At 43.8% G+C, this 26,798-nt stretch overlaps 1 protein-coding gene across 1 annotated transcript; it reads right to left on the bottom strand.

The window, feature by feature from the left end:
• Positions 1-787: 787 nt before the first annotated feature.
• WSB1 (WD repeat and SOCS box containing 1) lies at positions 788-26,798 on the bottom strand. Its single transcript, XM_085649553.1, has 10 exons — positions 26,668-26,798; positions 25,881-26,002; positions 23,650-23,818; positions 21,188-21,456; positions 16,975-17,106; positions 16,097-16,197; positions 11,486-11,658; positions 8,798-8,911; positions 2,993-3,100; positions 788-1,910 (listed from the first exon to the last, which is right to left on the bottom strand). The coding sequence occupies exons 2-10, from the start codon at positions 25,918-25,920 to the stop codon at positions 1,748-1,750; spliced, it is 1,269 nt and encodes a 422-aa protein (XP_085505679.1). The 5' UTR covers positions 25,921-26,002; positions 26,668-26,798; the 3' UTR covers positions 788-1,747.

Here is a 26,798-nt window from a genome sequence, read left to right as displayed (position 1 = left end):
TCCTCGGAACACTTCACTGCTGGTTTTGATAAGAGTGGGTGGAAACCGGACAGGGGGAGAAATGAGGCTTACCCCATACAGAGAATGGCAAGTTAATTGCCTACTTTGAAGGCCAGTACCAATAACTCAATCTGAATCAGCCACTCACCGGGACCTCATTTGATAATTAGAAGAGAATGCAACCAACTGACTCATTATAATGGAAACCTTGGCAGCTCAATCAACAAGTGAAATAGCATGTATAGTGGAAGGGCGCAAGCCTAAGCAAGATGTAAATAAGGGTCCTTACCAAATTGGTGGTACAACAGATCCTACTTTTGAGCGGTTATCTGCCTAGAATTTGAAGAAAGCAAGGAGTTTCCCAGAATTCTCCCTGCATAACCACATTAGGCAGATAATCGAGTGATCAGCTTTCATTTGAAAATGCCCACCAGCAAATTGTCTTACACGTGCTATGCTGCTGTCCCTGCAATGTATAACGAGATCAGTCTTGCTCGCGTTTGTACAGTATCCGATTATCGAGGCACTAAATTAGACTTAGACCCTCTGCTCCCATGCCAGTCAGGCACTTGCTCAATGCAAACATGGGCATCTAGGTATAAGCAACCACAGTACTAGCCCAAAAACACGATTTGTAATCACGAAACCAAACAATGATGCAAAACTATTGTCCAGAAAACTAAACTGGACCTATAAATAAAAAAATAAAGAAATCTGTTAACAAGTCCAATTCATTACATCGGGTCAGCGCACAGGATTTACATGCTGGGTGAAGAAAACACTTTGCTCCAAAACAAGTTATTAATTTTATTTTTCTTAGAAAACAATTCGAAAAATAAGCTCGGGCATTTAATGCATTGTATACATTCTTCAAATCTACAAATGTAGATAAATTGCAGAAGGCAACACTTTGCTCATCTTTGGCAGGTAACCATTACCACCCCGATGTATAATCTGTAGAACATAGCAACAAAATATATAAATATTTATGTACATAGCAACAAAGAAAAAATATATACACAGTGGGATACAATGTTAAGCGATCTGGTATCAAGATTGCACATTTATTAATAACCTGCTATGCCATCAACCCTTGCCCCCGAAATTTCTTTCTATGTGAATGACATGATGGGGTTTCAGCGTTACCTAACTAAAGCATTCAACCCCACCACCACCTACACCATGTGTCTAGGACCAACTGACTGCAGAAGTAGCAGCCTTTAAAGTACACGTTTACCTCTCTAAAGCACGTTAACATTCAATCAAACATTCTACTGACTAGTTACATTCAGGTCCCTGTGATCCGCAAGTATGCAGAGTACTCTACAACTCTAAATTTTGCACTAGCTTATGTGATCGCAATAAATCACAAGTCTAATAAATCTTATTGGGGGCGGGGTGGGGAGAGGCTGGGCTAATTTTACAGGGGAATAGGTGTGGAAAAATTAAACCAGTGAAGCTAAAAAAAAAAAAAATATATATATATATATATACTCATAGCAGCTTACATACAATAATGTACATGGTTTCACAGTTCTACAAATACAGGCAACCAACCATTAGCATCCATTGGTCTGAGAAACTAATATTGTATTCCCATAAATAAGTTTTAAAGCTCCTTCGGTCAGACGCTGACAACTTTAAATACTGTTTTTTTTTTAAAATACTTAAATCCTTTAGAGAATGAACAACATTTTTCAGCTTGAGACCTGTAAGGTTTACCCACCCTAGCAGGTAATGGTCCAAATTACATTGTCTGGTAAGAAAGAAACTCCATCATTTTGGGAGGGAGAGGCAGTTTCTTTACTTGACTAGTTGTCATCACTCTTCTTATCGCCATGCGACACAAGTGCTGAAGGTTGGAAACATACTTTGGAGTGGACCAAAAGAAAACGTTTCCATCTTGAGTTCTGTAAACAAATATAAAATAAAAGATTAACTAACATCTCAAACAGTTATCCAAGGCCAAAGGATTCAAAATGCTTCAACAGCATAGAATATGGGCCCTTAACTCCTCACTGTACCCCTCGCCTTCACAGCGACAAAATTAGCTGTGTTCCCCATTATCTATGAGCTCCACCCAACTAAAACAGTTGTAGGAAAACAAATTGGTTTCTTTGTTTAGGACTGTAAAAAAAGTTGGGGGTGGTTACAGCCTCTCCCAAACCTGGCACAGAAGATGGAACTCTTATCCTATTACAGAGAAGGCCTAAAACCAGGAGCTCTTATTCAAGATAGAATCATCAAAAATCCCCAAGTCAATAAAGTAGCTCGAGGTGTAAATCGACAGTGCTGTGGAGCTACCACAGCCATCATGCCACAGGGACTGATATGCAGGAAAGCATTACCCGTTAAATCAGCATGCTGATCAGTGGCACTGCATGTCAGTAATACTAGGCTATAAGGCTTGAAAATAAAGTGTCCTGCACAATGGTCTGCAAATGGAGCACTGCACAAATTTCAAATCACAATTTGTAACAGACTCATCACAACGGTTTAACAAATTCATAACATTTGGTTGTGCATCAAAAGAACGTCAAAGACAACTGGACAAATGCAGTAGCCGGGAGTATCTAAAACGGAACCCAAAAAGAGGCGGTTGCCACAATTTCCTTATCTTTGTTCAACATGCACATTCAATATGAAAACAAAATATCTGGCAATAGTGAGTAATGCACATTTTAATATGATGTAGAGTATATATGTTCGGTCTTTTGGCTCACACTAGGTTATTGGCTCAAAGTTTATGACCCAGATGTGAACCATGTATACAGCCATGTAAGCTATCGAGCCATCAGTGGAATAATTCAATCATATACTACGTTCTACCAGGAGGCAGTCAATGACTGGTCCCACACTGTCAGTACCAGAAATTCCCCAGACACTGAAAGGTAAGCCACAAGAGATGGAAGGACCGTAATACATATCGCGATCTGAACTGCAGCATAAACTAATGATTTTTTTACATTTGAAAAATGCATGAAAAACATACCCAGCAGCTAAAACACTGCCATCAGTTGAAAAGGCACAACAGAGTCCCTTGCTCAGAGGTGCAACTTCTACAGGGTGAGCCTCGTCAATTCTCCAGAATCTTAATAGCCTAGATGAAAAAAAAAGAGCAAAGCTTTATGGTTAATTCATAGATTTTGAAGACTTGTGAAGACCTATCAGCAAATGTTGCCTAAGCTAGATTCAGTTTCAGCAAACAAATCCAATCATTTGACAAAAGACAAAAATGCTATTTGACTAGCACTTATAGATTCCAGTAAAAACAATATCAGTAAAATTAGCACAGTAGTGCACTGGACAGGGTACTTAAACCCCCAACCTTCCATTTAGAAAGACCTCATGATTTAACAGCGTAAAAGAACTTGAGCCTCTTTTTTTAAAATCGAGCCAACACATGACAGAGGACAGAAAGAAGCTTTGCACAGTTAACAGTTGCACGGGTGCCAGAGGGTTAGATGGGAATGAGGACTGGGAAAAGGGTCTTTATTGGTGTACAATAGGAAGACGACACTCCTGGACTGTAAACTGTTCTATGTGAAACTTGGCACAGTCAACCTGAATTGTGTGCTGCGGTGAAGGCTAAACGTACAAGTTACTTACCTTCGGTAACGATGTATCTGGTAGAGACAATTCTAGCCGCAGATTCCTTAACGTAGAATTATCCCCAGGTGCGAGACTGGACCCGGAAAGCTTTCTTGCTCAGCATCTCTGCGCACGGGTGAGGCGGGGGGGGGGGGGGGGGGGGGGGGGGGAGGGAGGGGGGTTGGAGGTTGCGGTACCACGCGACTGCGCCCTGACGTCCTCTGCGGGCGTGACATCAGCGAGGTCACATAAGCCCCACCCCGGCACGCTGACGTCAGTTTGCTTTGGAGAACTTTTCCGCGTCACTACGCGGAGCCATCACAACAAAACTGAGGAGAGCATGGGAACAGTGAGCGAGAAAACCAGAGAAACAAAAATAGAGGGAAACAAAGGGAAGAAACACCACCAGGTGGCACCAAGGCAACAACGGCAGGCCAGAGCAGGAAGAGCAGAGCACCACCCCAAGGGACAACCGTGCAAGCCAAGGAAAAAGCACAGTAAAGCAACAGAAGGCCAGAGCAGCGAAGCCATCGCAAGAAAGACGCAAGCACCACCCCTTGGAACCACCTCACAAACCAATGCGGGAGCCAATCTGGAGGCACAAGCATGTGAAAGCACCGTGACAGAACGTACACCTAAATCAAGATCAGATTATACCCCTTAATTATGGTCGAGCGGTTGCGAAATTGGAGTCTCAAGTCTCCCTTTATCCATGGCAGGCAAAATCGCTATCATTAAGATGATTCTCCTCCCCAAATTTTTATACTTTAACAATATCCCCATACCACTCACTCAGTTTCTTTGCAGCATTGCGATCCCATCTTGTCAGGCTGGTATGGGGAGGCAAACAGCCTCGCGTCCGATGGAGGATACTCACTCTTCCATACGATAGAGGCGGATTTGGAGTGCCGGATTTTTATTTATATTACTTGGTAGCTCAGTGTGCCTATGCCTTTGCTTGGTACCACCCTGACGCACGGATCCCATTTCTGCGTCCGGAGGCTGACTTAGTCCTCTCCGAGCACTTGACAGCTGTCTTACCTAAAGGCGAACCCAGGAGTCCGGTCGACATACAAACAGTCTCGACCACTAGCTGGGCATGGAGTAGGCTCCTGCGCTATACGGGGAATTCAATGGTCTGCACACTGACATGTCGGGCAGGGCATTGTGCTGCATGGGAGTGTTTTGCCCTGCTTCCTTCGCCCGGTACACTTCGTCGAGCACTCTGGAGTTCAGATTACAACAGATTGCGAGTACTGTTCTGCCACCATGGTAAACACTAGAGGGGTCATAGCTACGCAACTGGAGCTGAGGAGATTTAACTGTCATGTGATATGTTGCACAGCATGTTATATTTCTACTCGGACGAGATACCATTGTATATTGCAAGATGAGACGGACGTGATATCATTGTTGCATTGGTTATCATATACCAAGGACGACTGTAACAACTGAAAAGAACTTATTGTTGGTTTGGTAAGAAATGATAAAGTAAAAAATTAAATAAAAAACTCCCATGAAAGAAAGAGAGCCTGCAACCACAACTACAAAGGGAAGGGCCACAAGCCCGTAACAGAGGAGCAACAGCGACCCATCCCCAGACTACACCGTCAAGGATGGCCCCACCTCCTGAAAGGAGGAGGAGGATAAAGGGTAGGTAAGCGATCCACAGACCACACTGCCAAGGAGGGCCATAACACCCGAAAGGAGTAGGAGGTCAAATGACAGGCAAAAGAACCCCCGACGAAGAAGACCGGTGGGGACCAGAAACTCTAACAGGAGGGAAAGAGGAAAAGTAGGCCCCAACGCTGGAAGAAACCAGCTGGAGGGATGCCTGACTGGATGAAAACGAAGAGGACACCCACAGAAGACAAGCCACCCAGAGGGCGGCGACTGCAGAAACCCAAGCAGAGGGTCTTCGCAGAACGGGGAGGCAGGGCGGGTCGTGAAGGAATCTGCATCTAGAATAGTCTCTACCAGATACATCGTTACCGAAGGTAAGTAACTTGTACATCTGATAGATCCTACTAGCCGCAGATTCCTTAATGTAGAATAGATGCCATACCCAAAAGAGAGGAGGGCCTGCGAGAGAGCCTCCCCACCAGGAGAGACAGGGCCCCAGCAGGGAACATGTCACAAGGACAAGAAGGGAAAGGCCAGGATATCCTTAAGCCCAACCAAGGGAGAACTGCTTAACACCCCGCAGGGGCAGACAGCGCCTGAGAGCCCCAAGGAACCCAAGTACCACCTCAACCCTAGGAACAGGAGGAAGAACCAGATGCAGGGTCCACCGGAAGAAACATACACAGCAACAGAAAAAGCTGAACACACCGCAGCCGCAAGCAGCGGACAGGGCAGGAACGGCTCCACCACCAAAGCGCAGACGGAAAAGAGGCACAGTCGCGCAGCCCCAGCGAAACCGAAGGCAGGGGCACAAGGGAAGATATCAAAGGGCACAACGTTGGCTAGAACAAATAGGCCTGCACAGGCATGCGCAGCTAGCAGCAGGCAACACCACGAAACGGTGCACCCAAGACAAGCCAAATGCCAGCCGAAGGCAGAGGCCAGGATACACCTTCAAGGGAGGGGGCCGGTCCAGAAACACGCACGCAAAGACCCACGAAATAAGTGGAAGCAGGCAGAAAAGAAAGATGGAGGACGGACCAAGCCGTCCACCAGAACCTAAGCCGAAACACTGGACAGAAGTGCGGAACCGCTACAACCCAATGCCGCAGACTGGCCTAGCGACGTAGCGAACCAGGAGGACGGACGAACCTGGGCGCAACGCAAGCTGCTTCAAACAATCGTCAAGAAGATTGCACCTGTACTGTGACGTGACGGAGAGCAAGGAGCCTAAAGGGTAACCACACCTCCCCAGCACATGATAGAGCTATGTAATAGCTACCATTACCCCACATAGGGTATGTTACGTCACAAGAACATGGGAACACCTCTTAGGAAAGAATTTCCGCAGCAGAGGACAAACAGAAAAGCCTGTGGGGAAAACTGAAGACTGCTTGCCATTCAGCCAATAAAGTCCCAACAAAGGACCCCAAGGCACATCAACCACACAGAACACACAACCGTGGCTACTCGTTACAAGGCCCCAGGAAAACATGGGGGGGGGGGGGGGGGGTAGAAAGCCCCGCAAGAAACTGGAGTGGCAGAATCCGCAGGGGCGTGGGGAGACAACACCGATGGCAGGGAAGGAAAGGCAGTCTGTAAAAGAGGGCCCCTGGTAGAGGGGTGGAGGGAAAGAGACAGGATCATGCAGGGCAGGACGGTGGCCGTGCAGAAGGGGCTGGGGCACCAGGTCCCCCGTGGCAGGACGCCCCCAAAAGAGAATTGTGGAGCAAAGCCTCTAAGGGAAGAAGCCGCTCCTGACCGCCAGAACCCTGACGGAGGGCCTCCAGCAGAAGATCCGTGGGGAAATGGGCAGCTGGATCGCCCCATGCGCAAGATTCCCGCAGCCGTGGAAACAGCCTGAGCGAAGGCAGCACTCGCCTCCGTAGGGCCCCGCAGCGGGGAAAGCAGTTTCTCCGTTGGAGACGGCTGCAAGCTAGGGCGACCGTCCCCCAACCGGAGGAAGGAAAGGCCAATCCCGGAAGAAGGGGGGGGGGGGGGGGGGGGGCGCGAAGTGGCAGGACCGATGAATGGTGAACCTGAGGTGCCTCCACAGCGAAGACTACGGGCCATGTGACGGAGAAGAGCCATCCTTAGAGGACGCCGGGGAAAAAGCCACGACGTGGCAACATGTCTCTGGTGAAGATGAAACAAACAACCGCCGAACCTCTGGAGAAGAGGGGGCATCCGAAGATGAATCAATGACCCGACGTCGGCCCGGCGCCGTAGAGTTCGCCACCGGCGTCAGGTCAATGGCGACGAAGGGGACGCCGGAACGACCTCTGCCACAACACGCGGTGCAGGAGACCGAGGCAGGGTCGGGGATGGGGCAGCTAAGGAACGGCGCCGAAAATGCGTCAACTAGACCTCCGACAGTCAGCCGCCTGCATGGAGGGACGACAGGGGCCCGGACACGACCCGACCCCTAGCCGGCCCTTGCCACGCCGCCAGCAGCCGCCGGCACCAGAGCAGCATCACCTTGGCCAAGGCTGCTGCCTGCCCAGAGGACCGAGGGGGACTCTGGGACACGGCCAGAGCCCTGGCAACCTCCCACGACACCACAGGGACCCCCGCGGGGTTTGCGGTGAGGCAGAGGCGCCGTGGTCCAAAGGAGGGAACCCCAAAGGGCCGCACCCCCGACAGCACCACATCCTCCGAACCGGTCGGCGCCAGAGCCGCCGGCGACACCGCAGAAGTCCCCGCACGCGGCAAGGGATCCGCAGACGTCCCAGGAAGAGAAGAAGAAGAAAATAGAGCCAAAGAGGCCTGCAAGGCCGCCGCATAGGCCTCCATTTGGGCTCTGGTCGCCCCCCGCGCAGAGGAACGGTGGATAGGGCAACGACATGCAGGGTCGCACCACCTGCGTAGATCCCACGCCCACAACAGGCCGGGGACCAGGGACAAACTGCAACTCTTACGAACAGGTGAGCGCCGCCCTTGCGGCCTGGGAGAAGGACTAAGTCGGAGACGGAAGCGGCGGTTCTTGAAGCTGTCCGCGGGGAGACGGACGCGGCGACGACGCAGACCTGGACATGCGTGCCGAAAGGAGTTACATCCGGCGATCCCGCCGGGACTTCGGCTTCATTTGCTGCCATGCCTCGCTGTCTGTGGAGTCGTGGTGCTCCTCCCCTAAACACCACATGCAGATGGGGTGAGGATCCGTCGCCGACATCTGGCGCTCGCAAGACGAGCACTCTGTTCTCAAGAAAACGCTCAAAGCAGAAAAAGGCCTGAAACAGGCCAGGAACACGATCCAGATCCGCGTTGCACGCGGAAAAGAAGAAACTGACGTCAGCGCGCCGGGGTGGGGCTTGTGAGCTCGCTGATGTCACGCCCGCAGAGGATGTCGGGGCGGAGTCGCATGGCACAGCCCACCGGCACGCAGAGATGCTGAGCAAGAAAGCTTTTTGGGTCCTGTCTCACGGCTGGGGATAATTCTAAAAGCAACAGCGGACACGAAATTGTGTATTTATTTATCTCAGTTACCTATATAAAATGGCAACATTCTCAAAAACCTCACAGTAGAATAAAAAAATATATATGCTTTCCATCCATCAATTATTTAAGTAAAGGGGAGACTCACTGGTCATCGGCAAGGCTGGCAATATGAGTTCCATCATGACAGAAGGAGACAGATTTCACCCAGTGCCCATTAGCTCCTCCGGCAAATATAGGTGAAGGAGGAGGAAACAGATGCCTGTGGGGAGAAAAACCAAATGTTTAACAAACCTCGAACATTTAAACAATTACTTTTTCACTACGTAAAGCACTTGTGAAATCTTCTGTTAACATACAATGTATGCCGCCATTCAAAAGGAAGATGTCCAACTATAGTTAATCGCTGGGAAACCATGGTTCTCTCCTTCTTTTACGTTTTTATTTCCCAATTGGGTAATAACAAAACTCTGTTGGGACTGGAATGTTCACTGCATGCTGTACAGGCATGTACACCCGCCATGACTGATGACCCGACTGCAGTGGAAACTGATATTTTGACTTTTTGGCTCCAGTAGCACACTGCTCTAGTGTGTGCACAGAGCCCTCGGCCAGTCTATGATAAAGTCTCGATCTAAAACCTGTTTTATGATCTTGAGGTGCACACTAAGTGAGCCTTTTTAGGACATTGCACTACTAACTATACCCATATATTGCTGACAAAACCTGGTGGTGGCAGCATATCCATTTTTCGAGGATTAATAGCCCCGGGAAGACCCTTTTTTCTGCTCTGTGCGACCAACTGCTGGAATTTAATGTACAAGTCCAACTTCAGATTAACACCAAGACCTGTATACTGACATTCCACATCAATTGTGTAGGTGTGCTTTTTGCATCGCAGAGACTGAGCAATGTTTAGTATTTGTTGATATCAAAAGGATCCATTTTGGGAGGACCTTGGTTTAGCATGGCACAAGATGGGAAGGTGGATACAGCTTCCTCAAGCAGTGGAAGTGTAGTGACTGCCTTCCTGAGGATCAGTTAACAGGGGATTGCAGATTAAAGTTTCCTGTGCACGGTCATTTGGGTCATGGTCGGGGAGAAAGGCACATCACCAGATTCTGCTACGGGTGAAAAGTTTCTAGTCAGGGCCTGCCCTTTGGTCTTTTCCGGATAGCCAATTCAGGAAGGTTGTGAAGAGACTGCAGCGGAAGTCCTCATTATGGCCATGTTTCTGATAAACATGCTTGAAGCCAGCACCATCCCCAACTGGGTCCAGAACTTCACACAGTCGTTAAACATTCTGTCTGGAAAAGGACTAAACCAAGCTCACTTGGTTCCAGATGCAAGCTGCTTTAATGACCAAGGAGGGGAGCGCTCTATAGAGAACTCAAAATGCTGATGGGAGACCACTGCTGCAAAATATCCAAGTCTGCCAGAGGTAAGGAAATAAGCTAAAGCTTGCTCAACTTGCTGGACAATCTGCCTAGTGCCTAGAAGCCTGCCTGCTCGGGGAGGGAAGGGGTGTGCACGGCCCTGCAGGAGGAAAAGCCCTGTCATGTTCCCAGTATGTGGAACACCCCAAACGAAGGAGGCTACTGTCAGCGCAACCCTTATTTAGATCCCACACCACAGTGGTCGAATCAAACAAGAGCGCCCAGCAGAGCTGCTACAACCGTGTCCCCTGTTAACAGTTAACACAGGGCCTGAAAGAGGCTACCTTGAACTTAAAAAAAACACAGAGCTTGCCATAAAGGCATAGGATTTCTCATATTAACTTAAGATCACATAACCTGACCTAAATGTTGAAATCACATGGTGATCACTTGTGACCATGTACCAGTGCTGTTGTATATACCCTGGAATCTCCCTTGAGGTATCAAACCTTGAGGAGCCTCCTTGGAAAGGGGAAACAAAAACTAGAAGTGTTGTGGTGTCCAGCGGGAACCCGTAGCGGGGCACACTAAGCCTCGTAATAAACCACATTAGCATGTTTAAAAGTTATCAACTTTTAAGACACGCACTTGGCTGAACACTGTATGTGACGGTTGTTGGTCAAGTTCAGGTGTCACCCTCACCTCCCTGAGAAGCCTTTTACTGCTCACTACCCTGCGAATCAAGTGTACAAGACCTTACTTGACCCAGTTTGCAAAAACATAGGACGGACCCCAGGGGCAAATGACCCTATCCCACCATAGCTGTGGCGCAGTAGCCCTAGTCTGCCCGGTGACCAAAACAAGGTACAATAATCTTTTTTTCAAGTGCATAGAGAACAGAATTGGTGGCATGTACTATATAAATTGACATTACTCATTCCAGTCCGAAGTTATATAGTTTCATTTACAGTGAGTGTTAAGGTTTGTCTAATTTACCTTGCCAGGAGTGTTAAGAAAATAAACATCTTCATTTTTATATTAACCGGTTCCCCACTTTGGTAGGATTTACCAGCAAATTGCTGATTAACCAAGAGTCAACTGTATTTACTCATAGCTCTACTATTCTGTGGAACAAAGTCCTTTAAATGACTGGCGCTGCAAGAGGAACCTTCGCAGCAGACTTCAAACAGATGACCTAGCAATGAGGGGAAAAACACAGTAATTCAAATATATCAAGAAAAAAAATACAAGCACTTGATGATGCTGCTTAAGCAACCTAGTCCGAGACCGTAGTTAAACACGAACCAGCACCAAGATTGTTAGTCATTTTTTCAAAATAAAGGAGCTGAATAATTTTACAAGTAACACAATGCCTCTGAAACAGACATGGTTTGTAAACTGTTTCAGTAACAGTTTATTACAATAAGGAAACAGTTTAAAATGGTTAAAGGTTTACTTACCCAAATTCTAAGAGAATGCAGCCAGTATGGGGATCCCAAACATAAATTCGAGTGTCGTAAGATGCAGTAGCTAACAAAGCCCCATCAGGGGAGAACTCACAGGATACAACATCATTGTGATGGCCTTCTAGCTTACGGATCATGGTGTATTTGTCCATATCCCAAAGAAAAACCTGCAATGTAAAATGGATTATGTTAATGCATCACATTTGATTTTAGAAGAAAAAACAAAACCTATTACTACAAGATTGCAAGCGCCATTTGACAAAAGTTCAATTAATTTTAATTAGGGAATATGCTCAGTGTCATATCCGATGATATTAAATCTATTAGATCTAAGCAAACGCATGCAGTCTTTTAAAGGTTAATGGCATACAAGATACACAATTTAATTTTATAAAGGCCATATCGATCAAATAATGAAATTTTAAAAAAAATAAACATTCCAGTATTACCAATAGTTTTATATGTCCATTTAAAAAAACTGCTAAGTAATACCCCATGGGAACTATCAATATAAAAAGTATGTAAACAGAAAATAAAGTTAACATTATTACTCCGGTTGTATCCCCTGAGAGATTAAGTTCACTTGTTTACAATAGGTCTGGTCACCAACGTGATTCTAGGAAGAAAAACAGATACTGCAAGAGAAGAGAATTTTCACAGCCAAAAGCAAATACCTTCGGCAAACAAAGCACATATGCAAATACATATAGTGTTATTCTATAAATAAAACTTAATAATGCATTTATTTGAAAGCAACTATCAAATGGGTCAACGGTTTATTAGACTGGAACCCAGTGCAGAATATAGATTTTAAGATAGATCACAACATGGAAAGGGGTGGTCTACTCTTTATAGAGTCACTGCACGTTTAAGGTAATTTAGGTTCCAGCCAAGCTTGGAAAGCAATAGAACAAGCCAAGTTCTTATAAAAAATTAAAGTGAACCAGCTTGTGTTCGCGCCACATGGGGAGCGACGGATAAACTAAATTAGACCCTTAAATATCCTTATATAAAAACCCATTTAAAAGTTTGTGTAAAAAATTAAATTATACAATTCAAACCCCGCAGCAAGAGGCACATGAATCAGAGACAACTTTATTAAAATAATGTTTTTTAAAAAAAAAGCAGAAAGTGGACATCAACCAGCACCTGCGTACGTACAGTACACCTTGCCGCCGAATGCAAGGTTACTTCGTCCTATGGCAAAGCTCGTCCCCAGCCTGGTAGCCAGAGATGTCACTCTTTCTGCCCGGCTAACACCAATGTGCGCCAGTGCACGGTGCCAGCTTAACCTCATTCACACCCATTTTGCTGCCACCACCTGGGACAGGGAAAGCAAGAAGCTTATGGAAAACACACAGCCTGAAATGTGATGTATACATCCTAATCTGTTCATTTAAAGATATTTTGCCCACTCGTACACGACTACTTTTTAGCTAACAATTCATAAACAAATATCATGATTTTTTTTAAAACTAACATTTCGCCCCAGTAAAACTTCAAAACAATGAATGGAAAAACGCTTATCCATTACATCAAATATGTTGATCCCGCCCAAATCATAAGTAAAAATACACTACAATTATACATAGTGTGCATATTTTGTTCAAACTCAACTGCTAACTTAACTGCCTGACATTTAGCGTTTGTCTAGGTCAGTCAAATAGACAAAGCAGCAGAACTACCAATAATATCTATAGTCTGAAGTTGCATGCGTTGCTATGGTCCTGTGCTCTACATGTTCAACCACTGAGAACTGATGTGATGAGGGGGCAGGAATGTGAATATTTAAAGCGAAAATATTTGCCATCATGCATACTCATCCCTTTGTTCTGACAACGCCGAGGTGCCATTAGTAACGCACTGACCCAGGTTCACAGATGTTGTTCACATATGGAAAAGGGTAAATCTACAGATAAAACCAATATCTGAGCAGCCAACAAAGGTGAAATGGATAGCAAACATTTGGCAATATAGGGGACGAAACACTTCAACTGTATTAGACTGAGTGCATGTAAGAACTTCATTGTGTACTTTCAGGACTAGATTAATTAGCTGGCAAGAGTTACTTGAAGTTACACTTCCTCTGAAAATGGAAGGAACATTCATTTCGAACTAAAATTACCAGCGACAAGAACATACAAGACTAGGTGTTTGGGCCAAGAGGTGAACAGAAGTCAGTTCACACATTTGGTGGAACGTTTACTACAGGCTTCTGTCGCATGCTCACGGGTTAAGGGAAAAGTATGTTTTGGGCTACTCAGAAATAGGTTCACAATTTACCACCACCGTGTGATACCCTGGTGAGGTATAACATTCTGGCTGGAGACAAGACTACAGAAGGTGGCCTGGGTAGAGATCACTCAAGAACCTGTGGGCAAAGTGACCATGTTCTGGAAGAAATAATAATTGAACTAAAAGCCATACAAAATAAACAGTTACCATACAGACTACCCAATTGGGTCATACACATGGAAATCAATATAGGTGGTCTTCTCTGTGCAACTGAAGCAAAACCCTCAAGCAGAACAGGCCTTTTATTTCCAAGTGCTGAAAGATGATCAGTTTAACACTTTAAAGCTACGCAAGTGGAAGCTAAGCACACAGATTGAGACCCACGTAAACTTTGGTTTGGAGCCTCGAGGGGACAAAAAAAAAAAAAAAAAAAGGGCGGTATGGCATAGCAATGGTCAACATAAGCAGCAAATACCGCCATAGCTACAAAGAACCATGTACGGTTTTGATACAGAAAGCATCTGGAGATCACTAGTAAGTGCAATTTGAGACAAAGACTTCCAGCTAGGCACTTAAATTCAAAGGAGGCCTTTAGAGTCAGCAGTACTGGAAAGAAACTAGGGGCATATCAAGAAACGGCGTTAAAATTATCGCTTATGGGCTTGATAATATGCCCTTGAGAATTCCAATTGAAGCCCATGTTGACACCAGAACATGGGCTTCTATTGGAATTCTCAAGGGCATATTATCAAGCCCATTATCGCCACTTTAGCGGCAGTTTTCTGCCGCTAAAGCGGCGATAATTTTAACGCTGTGCTTGATAATATGCCCCCTCTAGTTGTTAAGACATTTAATTTCAGAGACTATCAATTAGCTACTGAAATCACATAGCTCCATCTACGACCCATCTATAGATCAAAAACGGAGCCAATAGGCCTTACAGGACATTCAAGAAGGAAACTGAACAAAAAAAATGAGTTTAGGGCACAGTGTTGAATCAAAATTCAACCAGAAACTGCACTTTACAATATTAAAGTGCCAGGCTGGATGACCTATATATACTATGCATGTCGAGGTCAGAGAAAACGATCATGGTATTTAATACTGCATTCTAAAGGCTGGATACCATGAAGAAAGCATGACAGGTCTCAAGCCCATACAGGACTGGTAGAGGTGCAGACATTCTGTGACCCATCATTTCGCTGCACCCAAATTACATGTGCTGCACACACAAACTGGTTAAACGAAATTCACCTCTAGCACAACGGTTGGACAAATAATCTCTTGCGATGAAGATCGATTGCCACAAAGGAATGTGCATGCATGGTTGAAAGAAAATTCCATGCCACAATTGCATGAGAACCCAATGGTTGACAGTCAGAGCTGGATGCAATAGAACTATAGTCCAAATTCTCAATATCAAGAACAGAGTAAAAACCTACACCTGCATTTTCATGAACTGTGAGGTCACGAAACCGTTTATGACAACCCAGTTTTAAAACTGGAAATGATCATAATCAATTTCCAGTGGTGTGAGGTAAAAAAAAAAAAAAAAAGTATTAATACATACAACTAAAAACTCATCAAGAGCCTGGGCCATAGCAAAGATAAATGAGCCCACGTTTCATTGAAATAACTTCTAAAATTAAAAGGTTATGGTAAAAATAAAACCTGGCTCGCCAACATGAAATGGAAGTAGTAACACAGCCAACAAGTATGTACATGATGAAAATATTGGGTAGTCTTGCTGCTGTTTACATAATTTTTAAAAAATTGATTGCGGGGGAGGGGGGGGGGGAAATAGGCTTGATTTACATTACTGACCAAGTTGAATAAACAAACAGGTTTGGTCACAAAGCAAAGCCCAAATAAGTGATATGTATGAATGTAGTATACACACTTGCCACTCCCTACCTGGAACGTCAAGATATCTTTAAAGCTACGTAGCGGACCATTCTTAAAAGGTTGCTGCAAACTACACCCAGTGTTCCTACATGAACGGAAGATGATATACAGGCCGCAAAGCATATTCCGATAAGTGAGGGGAGTTCAACTGACCAAAAGCATAAAACAGGATTTTTGCTCATTTCCCACTTGAAGAAGATGGGTATTCAGAGACTCAGAACAGTGCTTAGGCAAGGACAGAACCTTGGACTTCACATAAGCGTCCAAAAAAGATTGTAATGGATTAAAATGTGCTTAATTCTTAACACACTGCAACCTTTTGGCGCTCAGGCAAAACAAAATGCAACATTTAGTTATTTCCATCATGCAGTTTGCAAGCTAGTATTCATGACACTGAGCAGGCAATTTGTACTGAGACTGCAAAGACTTCGCAAGTATAAAATCACAAAGAAAAATAACACCTACGGCTTTCCCAGCTCCAACAGAACACAGAACGGACGAGTCTGGGGAAAAGGCACAGCAATAGACCCAGTTCTGGTGCCCTCGCAATACTTTCATCATGTTTCCTGCAAAATAGAAAACAATTTTTTTTGTTTTTTAAACAGCCAATTGAGTTTGCTCACATTCAATCATGCAGAAAAAGTGTTATGGTCAAAGTCAAGTGTTACCATTCAAGAAAACTATCAAAGAGGAACATTACAAAAATCACTAACAATCTAACCCTCCCGTGCTGCATGAAGTGCATGTATAAACCATTAGTAGTAACAGCAAAAACATCACTGCTTAACGAGGCATTAAAACCAAGATTGCTCTTACATAAAAAAATGCAACTAATTCCTTCGCTATTTTACATTACATTTGCATGGTACCTACAGGAATCTACTAAAATACACAAAACCTCTTTATAGTACAATCATAGGACTGCGTCCCAAATAGCCACCACCCCCCGAAATAATTGGCACGTTGCCCGCAATTTTTGTAAAAATCAGACGCATTATATTCCAATATTGCACAGAGATCTGCGAAATAGGGAAATATTTCATGATTTTCTAAGAAACATCGGTTTCATCATAAGGGGAGTCACCTACGACTCTGCATAGATTTGCCAGCACTGGTGCAGTTCGGATTAAGCGACAATAGAGGACCGAATTATATGACACGGTTACTTGAATTATTCAGCAAAAGGCAAATGGTGTGTCACATTCCCTGGGTATACTGGTCTACTTTCAAGCTCAGGAGCATGATTTCCATTACTATTCCTTTTTTTCCCCCATGGTCAAACAGAAAAACACATCAAAAATATCCCCACTGAGAAATCAGAGAAAACATTTTTTGAAGCATACCATCATCTTTTAGGTCCCAAACTCGTAGAGTTTTGTCTCGTGAAGCAGACACTAAAATCAAGCTACCATCTGGGGCAAAGGTTAAATCTCGGACTACTTCAGTGTGATCCATCAGGTTAAGGAGGAGTTTTCCTAAGGGAAAAAAAAACAAAAATGCAAAGAATATCAACTAACTTTTTTAGACAAAGTTTCTGTATGATGTCAACCTGTGTCATTAGTGCACAACAGTGTCCATGGAGCCTTAAAATCTGCCTTTATTTTTTCTTTTTCTGAGGGTAACCACTGGCTGGGGGCTGGATTAGGAGTGTCCCAGTCTTTAAAACAACCCTTATGCTAACACCTGCTCGCCCAGGGTTCGTGTTTGTAAGTGGTGCAAAGTTTACTGCACAGTTTACTGCACCTGGTAATTACACCGTTTAAATCCCACCGCTGGGTACATTTTGACAGTTTCATGCTGCTGAAATCTCCGGGAACAATTCCTTCCTAGTATGTAAGGGAAAATGCACGTTTTAATGCACAAAGCATAGACATACGCAAAGTATTTTGTATATTTACTTTTTGCTACACTCAAGATGGGTCGGTTTATTGCATCTGGTAAATTCCGAACCACAGGGTATTGTATTTTACTAGTTTTGTACAATTATGTTGCAAAATTGTCTGAAGGAACTCTTAAGATCAAAATGAGGGATGCTATCTCTTGTATGACTCTTAGGACTATACAAATTGTGGAAACCATGCTTGGCTGCTGCCTTCTAACGTCGTCTACCACTGGCGCCAGCCTGCTCTGTTAACGTGAAAGCTGTTCTAAACGTAAACTTTATTTGCTCAGGGACTTTAAGTGTATTTCTCTAGTTGAAGAACCATGTGAGATTGTCCCGATTAGACAACTAAGGAAACTGCAGTTTATCCCGAATAATAAAAGCAGCTTTAATATTTGATTGCATTCGATATACAACAATTGGCAATTCCAATAAGTTTAACTTTAAAGAAATGTTGTATGGTAATGTGAAGCATTACAAGTAAATAGAATGGGAATAAATATGTATTTGTGAGGCAGCAAAGACCTGTAAAATGAAACTGGTGTAGGTTAAAAAGTGAAAGTGATGCTTGCCCTGTTAAATTAAAACAGACCTAAAAATCCATGTCAGTTAATGACTGCCCTCATTTAGTCTGTGCTATTGCCACTGAAAAACTACCAATTATCCAGTTAGCTAGGACACATTAATAGCATTCCAATGTCATGTGGGTATCCCTGAAACTTCAAGCTTAAGCAGCTGGATAAATAAAATTATAACAGCTGCATGGAGGGCAATCACTGTTTTATTGGAAACACTCAACTTGTACCCAATCAAAACATGTACTCTTAACAGATATAAAAGGCATCTTCTGTTCTTGGCCCTCACATTGGCTAAGCGAGATATTGCACAGCACTGGAAGGCTCCCCCACCCCCCGTATTGCGAATTGGAAAAAGGCCATGGATAGATGCATGTCTGCTGAAATTGCGGTGTTTAAGGCAAGGGGCTGTCCACAGAAGCACTGGAAGATCTGGGCCAGGTGGGCCAAATACGGAGGCATCCCTCTTAACGCAGCCGGTACACTGGGACCTTCTTGAACGGCAGTAGTGACTGACTCGCCAGTTTAATGTGATAGTTACACAGATGTGGACGGAACCACAGATGTGGACGGAACCTCAGATGTGGACGGAACCTCATTCGAAGTGTTTATGTCATGTTTTTTATGGTGTGCATGGTGCGTGCTTGGGGAGGGGGGTTGTTTTTGGTCTGATGTTCAGCAGACCTCTAGGGTGAACACTTTTCAGTACCTAAAGCTTTTACAATATGCCTCTCAAATGTACGTTATTTGCCGGGCTTGGCCCATCGATTTTAATATCTGGGCAAGAATGCTTTGGAGACCTACAAAAAAATGATGGTGGTACTGTCCACCGTGAATCGAGGACATGCAATTGACACTTAAAACACATGAAAAAGAAAAACATACTTAACCTACAAATTAAAAAACGTCTGAATGGTCAACTGGTTCTATTTGCAATTTTTAACCACTACAAACTGAAAAGCACCCATTAATCTTAAACTGCATGCAAAAATCAAAACTGCACATACAGAGAAGGGTTATACCTTTGAACTTATCGGGCGGCCGCCCTAAAATCACAAATTACCATCCAACTACTTTTTTATTGATAGACCACTATAAGAACATACTTGTCGGTGAATCGGTTCCTGCCTAAGCCTGTATCTGCACACCATGAAAACAAACAACTGTTCATCCCTGTAATAAGCCCCGTGACCTCATAACGGTTGACAACAACAAACTGGACTGATTGGGAGGGGGCAATTGCAATATTAAAAAAAAAAAATTAAAAAAAAGAATCGTGGCCCAAATCATACACCAAAATAGTCTACAAAACAAATCCCCTCATGGCTCTTCAGCTAAAGAACTACAGTTTAAAGTCCCTGAACAAAGTAAGTTGAATTAAGTCTAGAACGGCTTTCGAGTTAACAGTGCAGGCTTACACCAGGGGTAGACAACTATTGTTTTCCACAATATGTATAGTCGAGAACGTTATACAAGAGATTCCAAAATTATCATTTCGATCTCATAAGAATACCCATACAGTAAAATACAATACCCTGGGGTCTGAAATTAACAGAGTGCAATAAATAGACCCCATCAAAATAGATACAAAACATATCACATGCAGAGGTCCGCGCTTTGGGCACCAAAATGTGCGTGTTTTTATGTACTATGAATCGTTCCCCTGGTAAATTTCAGCAGCTTGGAACTGCCAAAATGTACCCAGGGGTGAGATTCAAACAGTATAATTACCAGGTGCAGTAAACTACGTACCATAGAAAATGCGAGCCTGTGAAAGCAGGTGTGTGTGCATAGGCGTTGTTAAAAACTGGGGCACTCGTAATCCAGTACCCAGCAAGTGGTTATTCTCAGAAGACAAAAAGCAGATGTTAAGGCTCAATGGCCTGTGTTGCGCACTACTGACCCCAAGACAAGTTACACATAAAATGTGACGTATCTATCTATATAAAATACATACATATACAAACCTTAAACTGACTTGTACAACACGAATTCGGCATCTTTTATTTCAATCACACAACCAAAATGAGAACATATCAGTGCTCCCCCCATAGAGAAAACATTTCTGCCATAGGAAGAAGGCATAGCTACTAACAAACATTTTGATGACTAGCAAAAGAATCAAGTCCTTGAAAATGTAGAGAAGAAAACCTGGTTTAATACATGCTCTTAGTTTCTATGGGCACAATTTTCCTGTCTATACACATGTGCGTATACACACACACACACACACACACGTCACTGTTCAATGCATTTTTGTAAAACAAAAATAGAACCCCTAAGTACAGGGAAAAAAAAAAAAATAGGTACGCTCGTTTAATATGTATTTAAGCTTTATTGCACACAGGATGTGTGCAGCAGCATACAATGTACTCTAAGACCAGTGTTTTGCCTCCCATGCAACTGTGAGGGTCTCTCCTAAAGAGGCCCGGCTGGAGAGATGCCAGCCCTGCCTAAACACTAAAGAGGTATAAACCCCACCACTCATGCTTTGGTACTCAAAGGTGATTTCATGTAACAATGTACTACCTACATGCAAACTAATGATTAACTTGAACGTGAAAGAATAAAGCAATCCAATTGAAAGGGATTCTTTGGACCAATAAGTAAAATATTTAAAGGGCTCCAGTTTGTTGCTACTACTATTTTCGCGAAAAGATGTACCAATCAAAGCACTAAGATTAGAAGTTCTCCAATAAATCTATGACTGTTAGAGCAGAAAACATTTTCCTTAAATAGGGTACAAATCATGCTTGCAGACTAAAACTACTGTTTTAGAATTATTTTTTAAATACCAAAAAGAACCACCTACAACAATACACTGCTACAGGTATTAAAGATGCTAAATATAAAAGTGAATCTCTAAACAAGAAAGGAGCACAATGGAAGTTATAACAATCATTTAATTCGCATCTAGCTTACGTTGCTAGCACTAAGAAATGTGATGCCAAAGCTTTCCTGAAACTAACTTACAAATTAACATACTACCATTTATTAGACAGACTCAACGTCACAAAGTCACGTGGCATCAAAAAGAGTGTCAGACAGCAAGTTTGAATGTAAGTTCATAAAAACTAAAGATAAAAGTAGTCTGCTTACCTGTGTACACATCCCATATTTTTATGCGCCCATTGTTTAAACCAGTTGCAAGCAAAAGCTGATCCTGACCAAAATTGAATCGATGCCATTCTATGTTCACACATCGGCTCTGTTTCTCAGGCACAGAAGAGCCAAAGGCAAGACTCCACACTACGTCCCCACAGTCTATTGTGTGTTCATATGGTTGAGACTTCTGGCCTTCATTGCTATTTTGTCTTGAAAATCTGGGGATCAGAGAACTGGTAGAATTCTTGATGCCATCCACGACACTGCAAAAGAGGTTTGACAAATTAAAACATTCCCCAAAATATCTGAACTGCAAGCAAAAAATGTTTTAAAAAATTCAATTTAATGAGAGCTCTACTGTAGAACCAAATAGGAAAAACAGTCACGTGGAAACTTAGTTAAATAAAGGCAGACCAACACACTAAACACAAAAAAAAAATCTAACTCTCCACCAAGAGCCCAAGGGGCATACTATCAAGCACGGTGTTAAAATTATCGCCGCTTTAGCGGCAGAAAACTGCCGCTAAAGCAGCGATAATGGGCTTGATAATATGCCCTCGAGAATTCCCATAGAAGCCCATGTTCTGGTGTTAACATGGGCTTATGGGAATTCTCGAGGGCATATTATCAAGCCCATTATCGCCGCTTTAGCGGCAGTTTTCAGCCGCTAAAGCGGCGATAATTTTAACGCCGTGCTTGATAATATGCCCCCAAATTTGTTCTAGATTTCTCCAGAGGTTGTCATGTAGAAAGTGGTACAGTCAAGGTTTAATTTATCAAGCTGAAAACTTGATGGGTTCAAGCAAATAAAAGCGTTTTAGGTTCTCTTTGCAAACCAGTCCAAACGTCCATAGTCAAACTAGACAAAACCTCGTTAAATCTTTGTGGTTGATATTTTCAGAAAGTAGTTCCTCAAACAACAAAAAAACACCAAGTCATGAACATTTTGGTTAACTTTAATTAAATCTCAAACTAAAAATTGCTCGCCAATTGGTCACCATTCTTAAACTTAAAGTAGGAGACTTTCAGCCTGGCATTTTGTCCAAGTTTCTTTTAAAAGTCAAACACATGGCATACAAAGCTCTTTGAGGGGGAAAAAGCTGGACTGCAATGGACAGTACATTAAAACAAGCCCTCGACGTCGTTACACCCGAAGACACCATGCCAATGGAGTACGGCATTATATCCTTTTCATCAAGTTAAAAACTGACTTGATAAAAAAATGGCATAAGCTGGCTGCACGCATCAACTCCCATGTAAACGCATACTATTTTGATAAAATCTGAGAAACTGAAGAAAGGAGGGAAAAAAAACACCTCTTTCTTAAATCAAAGGTGACAGGGTGGTGGAGAGAAGTAAACTTCTGCCACAATTTCTTTTGTTGTTTTTAAACAAACATTTGGGGGCATATCAACAACAACCGGCGATAATTATCTCTGAGCGCACTTAGCGCTTGGATAATTATCGCCGGCTAGCGCCGATTTTTATCGCCGAGATAGCGTGCTATTAGCAACGTTTATCTCATCAGCAATAAAAATCCTGGCGCTAACGTGAGATTATCGCTGGAAACCCAGCGATAATCTCATGTTAGCTAGTTGTTAGGGACTCACAAACTTAGCCACGATATCCACCTTCCATAGGATATCATGGCTAAGTCAGTCCTGAAGCAGGCGTAAGGAAAGTAGCGATAACAGGAGTTATCGCTACTTTTCCTGACGCTATGCTGATAGGAGAAATGTCGCTTAGCGACATTTCTCCTGTCATGCCAGGTCAGGAACACCCACTTTGCATCTCATTAGAGATGCAAAGCTGGGCGTTAGGAATCCTGACGCTAAAGCAAGGTTTCACGCGTCAGCGTGACCTTGCTGATTAGGCGATAAAATTATCGCCGCTTTTCGGACGAAAACGGCCGCAAAAGCGGCGATAATTTTGTATTGCCTGCTTGTTGATATGCCCCTTGGTAATTTCTGGTGGCCTTGTGCATGATACCCGAGGAAGATTATGGGGCATATTATCAAGAAACGGCGATAATGGGCTTGATAATATGCCGCAGAAAATTCCCATAGAAGCCCATGTTGACACCAGAACATGGCCTTCTATGGGAATTCTCAAGAGCATTTTATCAAGCACATTGCCGCTTTAGCGGCAGTTTTCTGCTGCTAAAGCGGCGATAATTTTAACGCAGTTTCTAGATATGCTCCTACATACAAATTCGCCTACTTGATGCCCAGATTTCTTTTTACTACGTTCGCATATGCCCCTTAAAAAATCTCGTTCAAACCTCGTACAAGTGGCCATTTCATACTAGAGTCGAGACATGAAATCATACAGTCGATGTTTATCTTCTTTTTTAACAGATTTAACTACCGTTATTCAAAAGGGTTGGGTCACTTCACATGTTCTAAAAGAACTATTAAAAACGTGTACAGTTACAGTATAGATGGAAAACATCTTACAAGTTATTATGGCACTGTGACCAGGGAACCAATTTTACAGTGCGATGTCCTTGTGACCAAGCAAAATAAGAACCATCTGGAGCAAAGGCAACGGTCCAATTTTCACGCCCATACTTGTGTTCAAAAGGAGCCGTTGGTTTTATGAGTTCTCCTATGGTGCGTGATCTCACTAAAATAAAATAAAAAGTTAATTCAGCATAGTTTATTAAGCGAAATAAGAAAACAGCATCGTTCACGAAATGTGAAATAAAATAAGTGTTAACCGCTGCAAAAAAATAATTATAAAATAACACATTGCAAACAGTATTTGCATGAGAATTCACCTAACATGTTGAGGAAATGCATTCACAACCCAGGGAGGACGAGGGATCAAGTGAAGGAGGAGGCAAGGGCATATGTACTGCTGCCACAGCTTTACCAGGTGCATCTTCACAAGGTCCAGAGTTTACAAACCCAGAGTTATCGGTACAGTAGTTATAGCACAAATACTGGAGCACTTCATTAGCATGAAGGCCTTAGATGGAGAATTAACCCAGCATATTAACGTATCTACGATGTCAGTACATGTATAGTCATGGTTTACAAATGCATAATTTGAGTTTTAACAATACTGACGCGATTACATAATGTCTTAAGGTTTACTCGTCAGTTATAGATGACAGGCGCAGCATTCAAAGAAGAGTTTGGAACACTGCCAGGTTTAGTCTTCAATGGCAAATAACCGAATCCACAATGTGGCACCCCCAAACCGAATCCACACTGTGGCACCCCCAATGCTCGAAATGTAAGTAAAAGCATACGGTCATGAGTTCATGGTCTCCTACTTAACACCAAGTTACTTATTTTGTGTGTGCTTTTTTTAAATACTATCAGCTACTAATCGGATTGGGCACGGACTACAATTAATTATGCAGGTTCTACATTAGTTTCACGTAAAGCGCAGGGACAAGTTTCTCAGCTGAGTAGTTAGTTATATTTTAACTCGCACGAATTAAGTGCCACGTGAAAAAAAAAAGTTAAGGTGCTCGTTTCCGCGAACCAAGGCCATGCGATATACGTACAGCTTTATCATTAAAAACTCCCGACATTAAATCATCAGCTGTCGGGAGCAGTACTGTGATGCCAGTGCCCTCCCCCTCCAGCTTCCACCAACCACGGCCAGGGGCACTACAAGAATGCTACCGGCGGGGGAGGGTGACAAGTTGGAGAGATGAGGAGGAGGCGCCCGGGAGACGACGCCAGCGAGGAAGGGGCGTACATTCTGCCTACATGAGAAAATAGACACACACAATGGCAGCCCTCCCGAAATATCCCAATGGTTCAGCTCCTAGTAGTGCGAGGCGCGGCCACGACACTTCACAGTGAAATCAACCCATCAAACATAAGCGATTTACAGCTGAAGTGTGCAGAGGTTCCGCCCCCCTTTATTTGACACTACGCCGAAATATGCAATGTGTGCCCGTGGTCCTAACCCGGGTTAGGAACGGGTGGAAATAGCATACTCAGAATATTGAGCTATGCATTTCTATTCTTTTAATTGTTCATTTATTCAGAACGCCAATGGTCCTTCAACCGCCGCAATTGAGTACACCAAAAACGGCACGCGTTTTTTAGCATTAGGAAAATAAGCTACGCACAATGCCCGCAATAGAAAATTATCTTTAGCTACCATAGAAGATTTCGATAGGCAAGTTGTCGCAGTTGTGTCGAAATCAGGAAAAACTCTACTCTAGACACCGGGGTAAAAAGAGAACACACATGGGGCGCTGAAAAAACGACACCAAGGTACTGAAATGGTGACCTAAACAAAAGCAACCAACCTACCCTCGTGGACAAGCAAAGATCCAGACAAATGCCACGCAATAAAGACTTACTAGGAAGAGAACACCTTAGGCGACCACGTAACTTGGTGTTTCGCACCCACTCATACGCGACATGCATAGCACTATTCTGACAAGTCGACATGTCACTTTTAAGAGCGACTCCAGCATCACATTAGGCGGACTCCTGGTTTACAGTGGACCCATGTGAACACAGTCACTAGTAAAAATAATAGGCTTACACAGGTTCTTTTCCATCAGATTTGTATTCTAAAGTCAGACACTCAACAAAACCTACGCAACCGAGACATTTAACCTAACAATTTATATATATTATTATTATTATGTTTGCTTTAGTGTCCCCACTACAACTTAATAGGTTAAAATCAATTTGAAGTTATGTGTACTTACCAATGTCATCTTGGTTGAGAGTGTCGGGAAAGCTGGCCATCTAACTAGAGCCCACACACCAGAAACCAAATCGGGCTGAAGACGGTATTGAGGAGCGAGTGGAGAGCAGACTGGATCACTGCCTGTGAAAGAAGCGACAGCGTCAGATATTTGGTGGGTGAGTTAATGACTCCTACACAGAACCGCTCCAAGGACAGTCGGGTGGGGGGGGGGGGGGGGGGGGAAGAGGGACCACCCAGTGTTGTGCAACTCTGCAACAGGGTGAAACACCGGGTAGAAGGTCGAGCGGGGTCTGCTCTAGGGAGACGGTAGGGTGTACCGAGGGATAAGAATTGGGAGGGGTGGGGAGGCGCAAAATAGATTTGCGAGGTGCTTATGACACCCAACCAGAAAAGAAGAAAGGGAACGGTTTTACCGGGTCTGGTTCTTGTATCTAGTCTGAGGGGGTGAACACGTTGGTAGAGAGAACTGTAACAAATATGGAGTGCAATATGTGGGCAGAGGACTGGGGCGAGGTCGACCGAGGGACTAAGCCCTTGTACTAGCGGAGATAAGGGTGCTTAAAGGTGTCACTGCCTACGTGACGTAGATGTATCAGACGGGTCGGCGGAGGCTGTCAACCGCTATTAAGAAGGGCGATATATGCAGAAGAAACGTCGAGACGAATACAAACTGGGGCGACAGATATGACCGACAAACCAGTCACAAGTCTCTTAACGATTCGCGAGGACACAAGGGTGGGGCTTGGCAGACTCTACACTAACGTTACAGACCCAGGATTGCTAACCTTCTTTTGCCCCGAAGATCTTGCCGCAAACTAACCCCCCGACGGTCCAGTACGCAGAGTAAAACTATAGTGTAAGGGGCGTCGCCGTTAACGTCACTGAGGAGGAGACTAGGACACACAGAGCCTCCTGG

Source organism: Triturus cristatus, chromosome 3_2 (assembly GCF_964204655.1).
Source record: "Triturus cristatus chromosome 3_2, aTriCri1.1, whole genome shotgun sequence".
NCBI classification, from domain to species: domain Eukaryota; kingdom Metazoa; phylum Chordata; class Amphibia; order Caudata; family Salamandridae; genus Triturus; species Triturus cristatus.
The sequence above is the reverse complement of the archived record's forward strand: the minus strand, read 5'-3'. Positions and strand labels throughout refer to the sequence as shown.

Bases quoted from the DNA above. Each gene is read 5' to 3' on its own strand.
- WSB1 (XM_085649553.1), bottom strand. From the start codon at position 25,920: ATGGCCAGCTTTCCCGACACTCTCAACCAAGATGACATTG. The intron at 23,819-25,880 runs GTAAGTACACAT...ATTTTATTTTAG, and splicing joins TCTCAACCAAGATGACATTG to TGAGATCACGCACCATAGGA. The intron at 11,659-16,096 runs GTAGGTGTTATT...TTTACATTGCAG, and splicing joins CTGTTGGAGCTGGGAAAGCC to GTTTTTCTTTGGGATATGGA.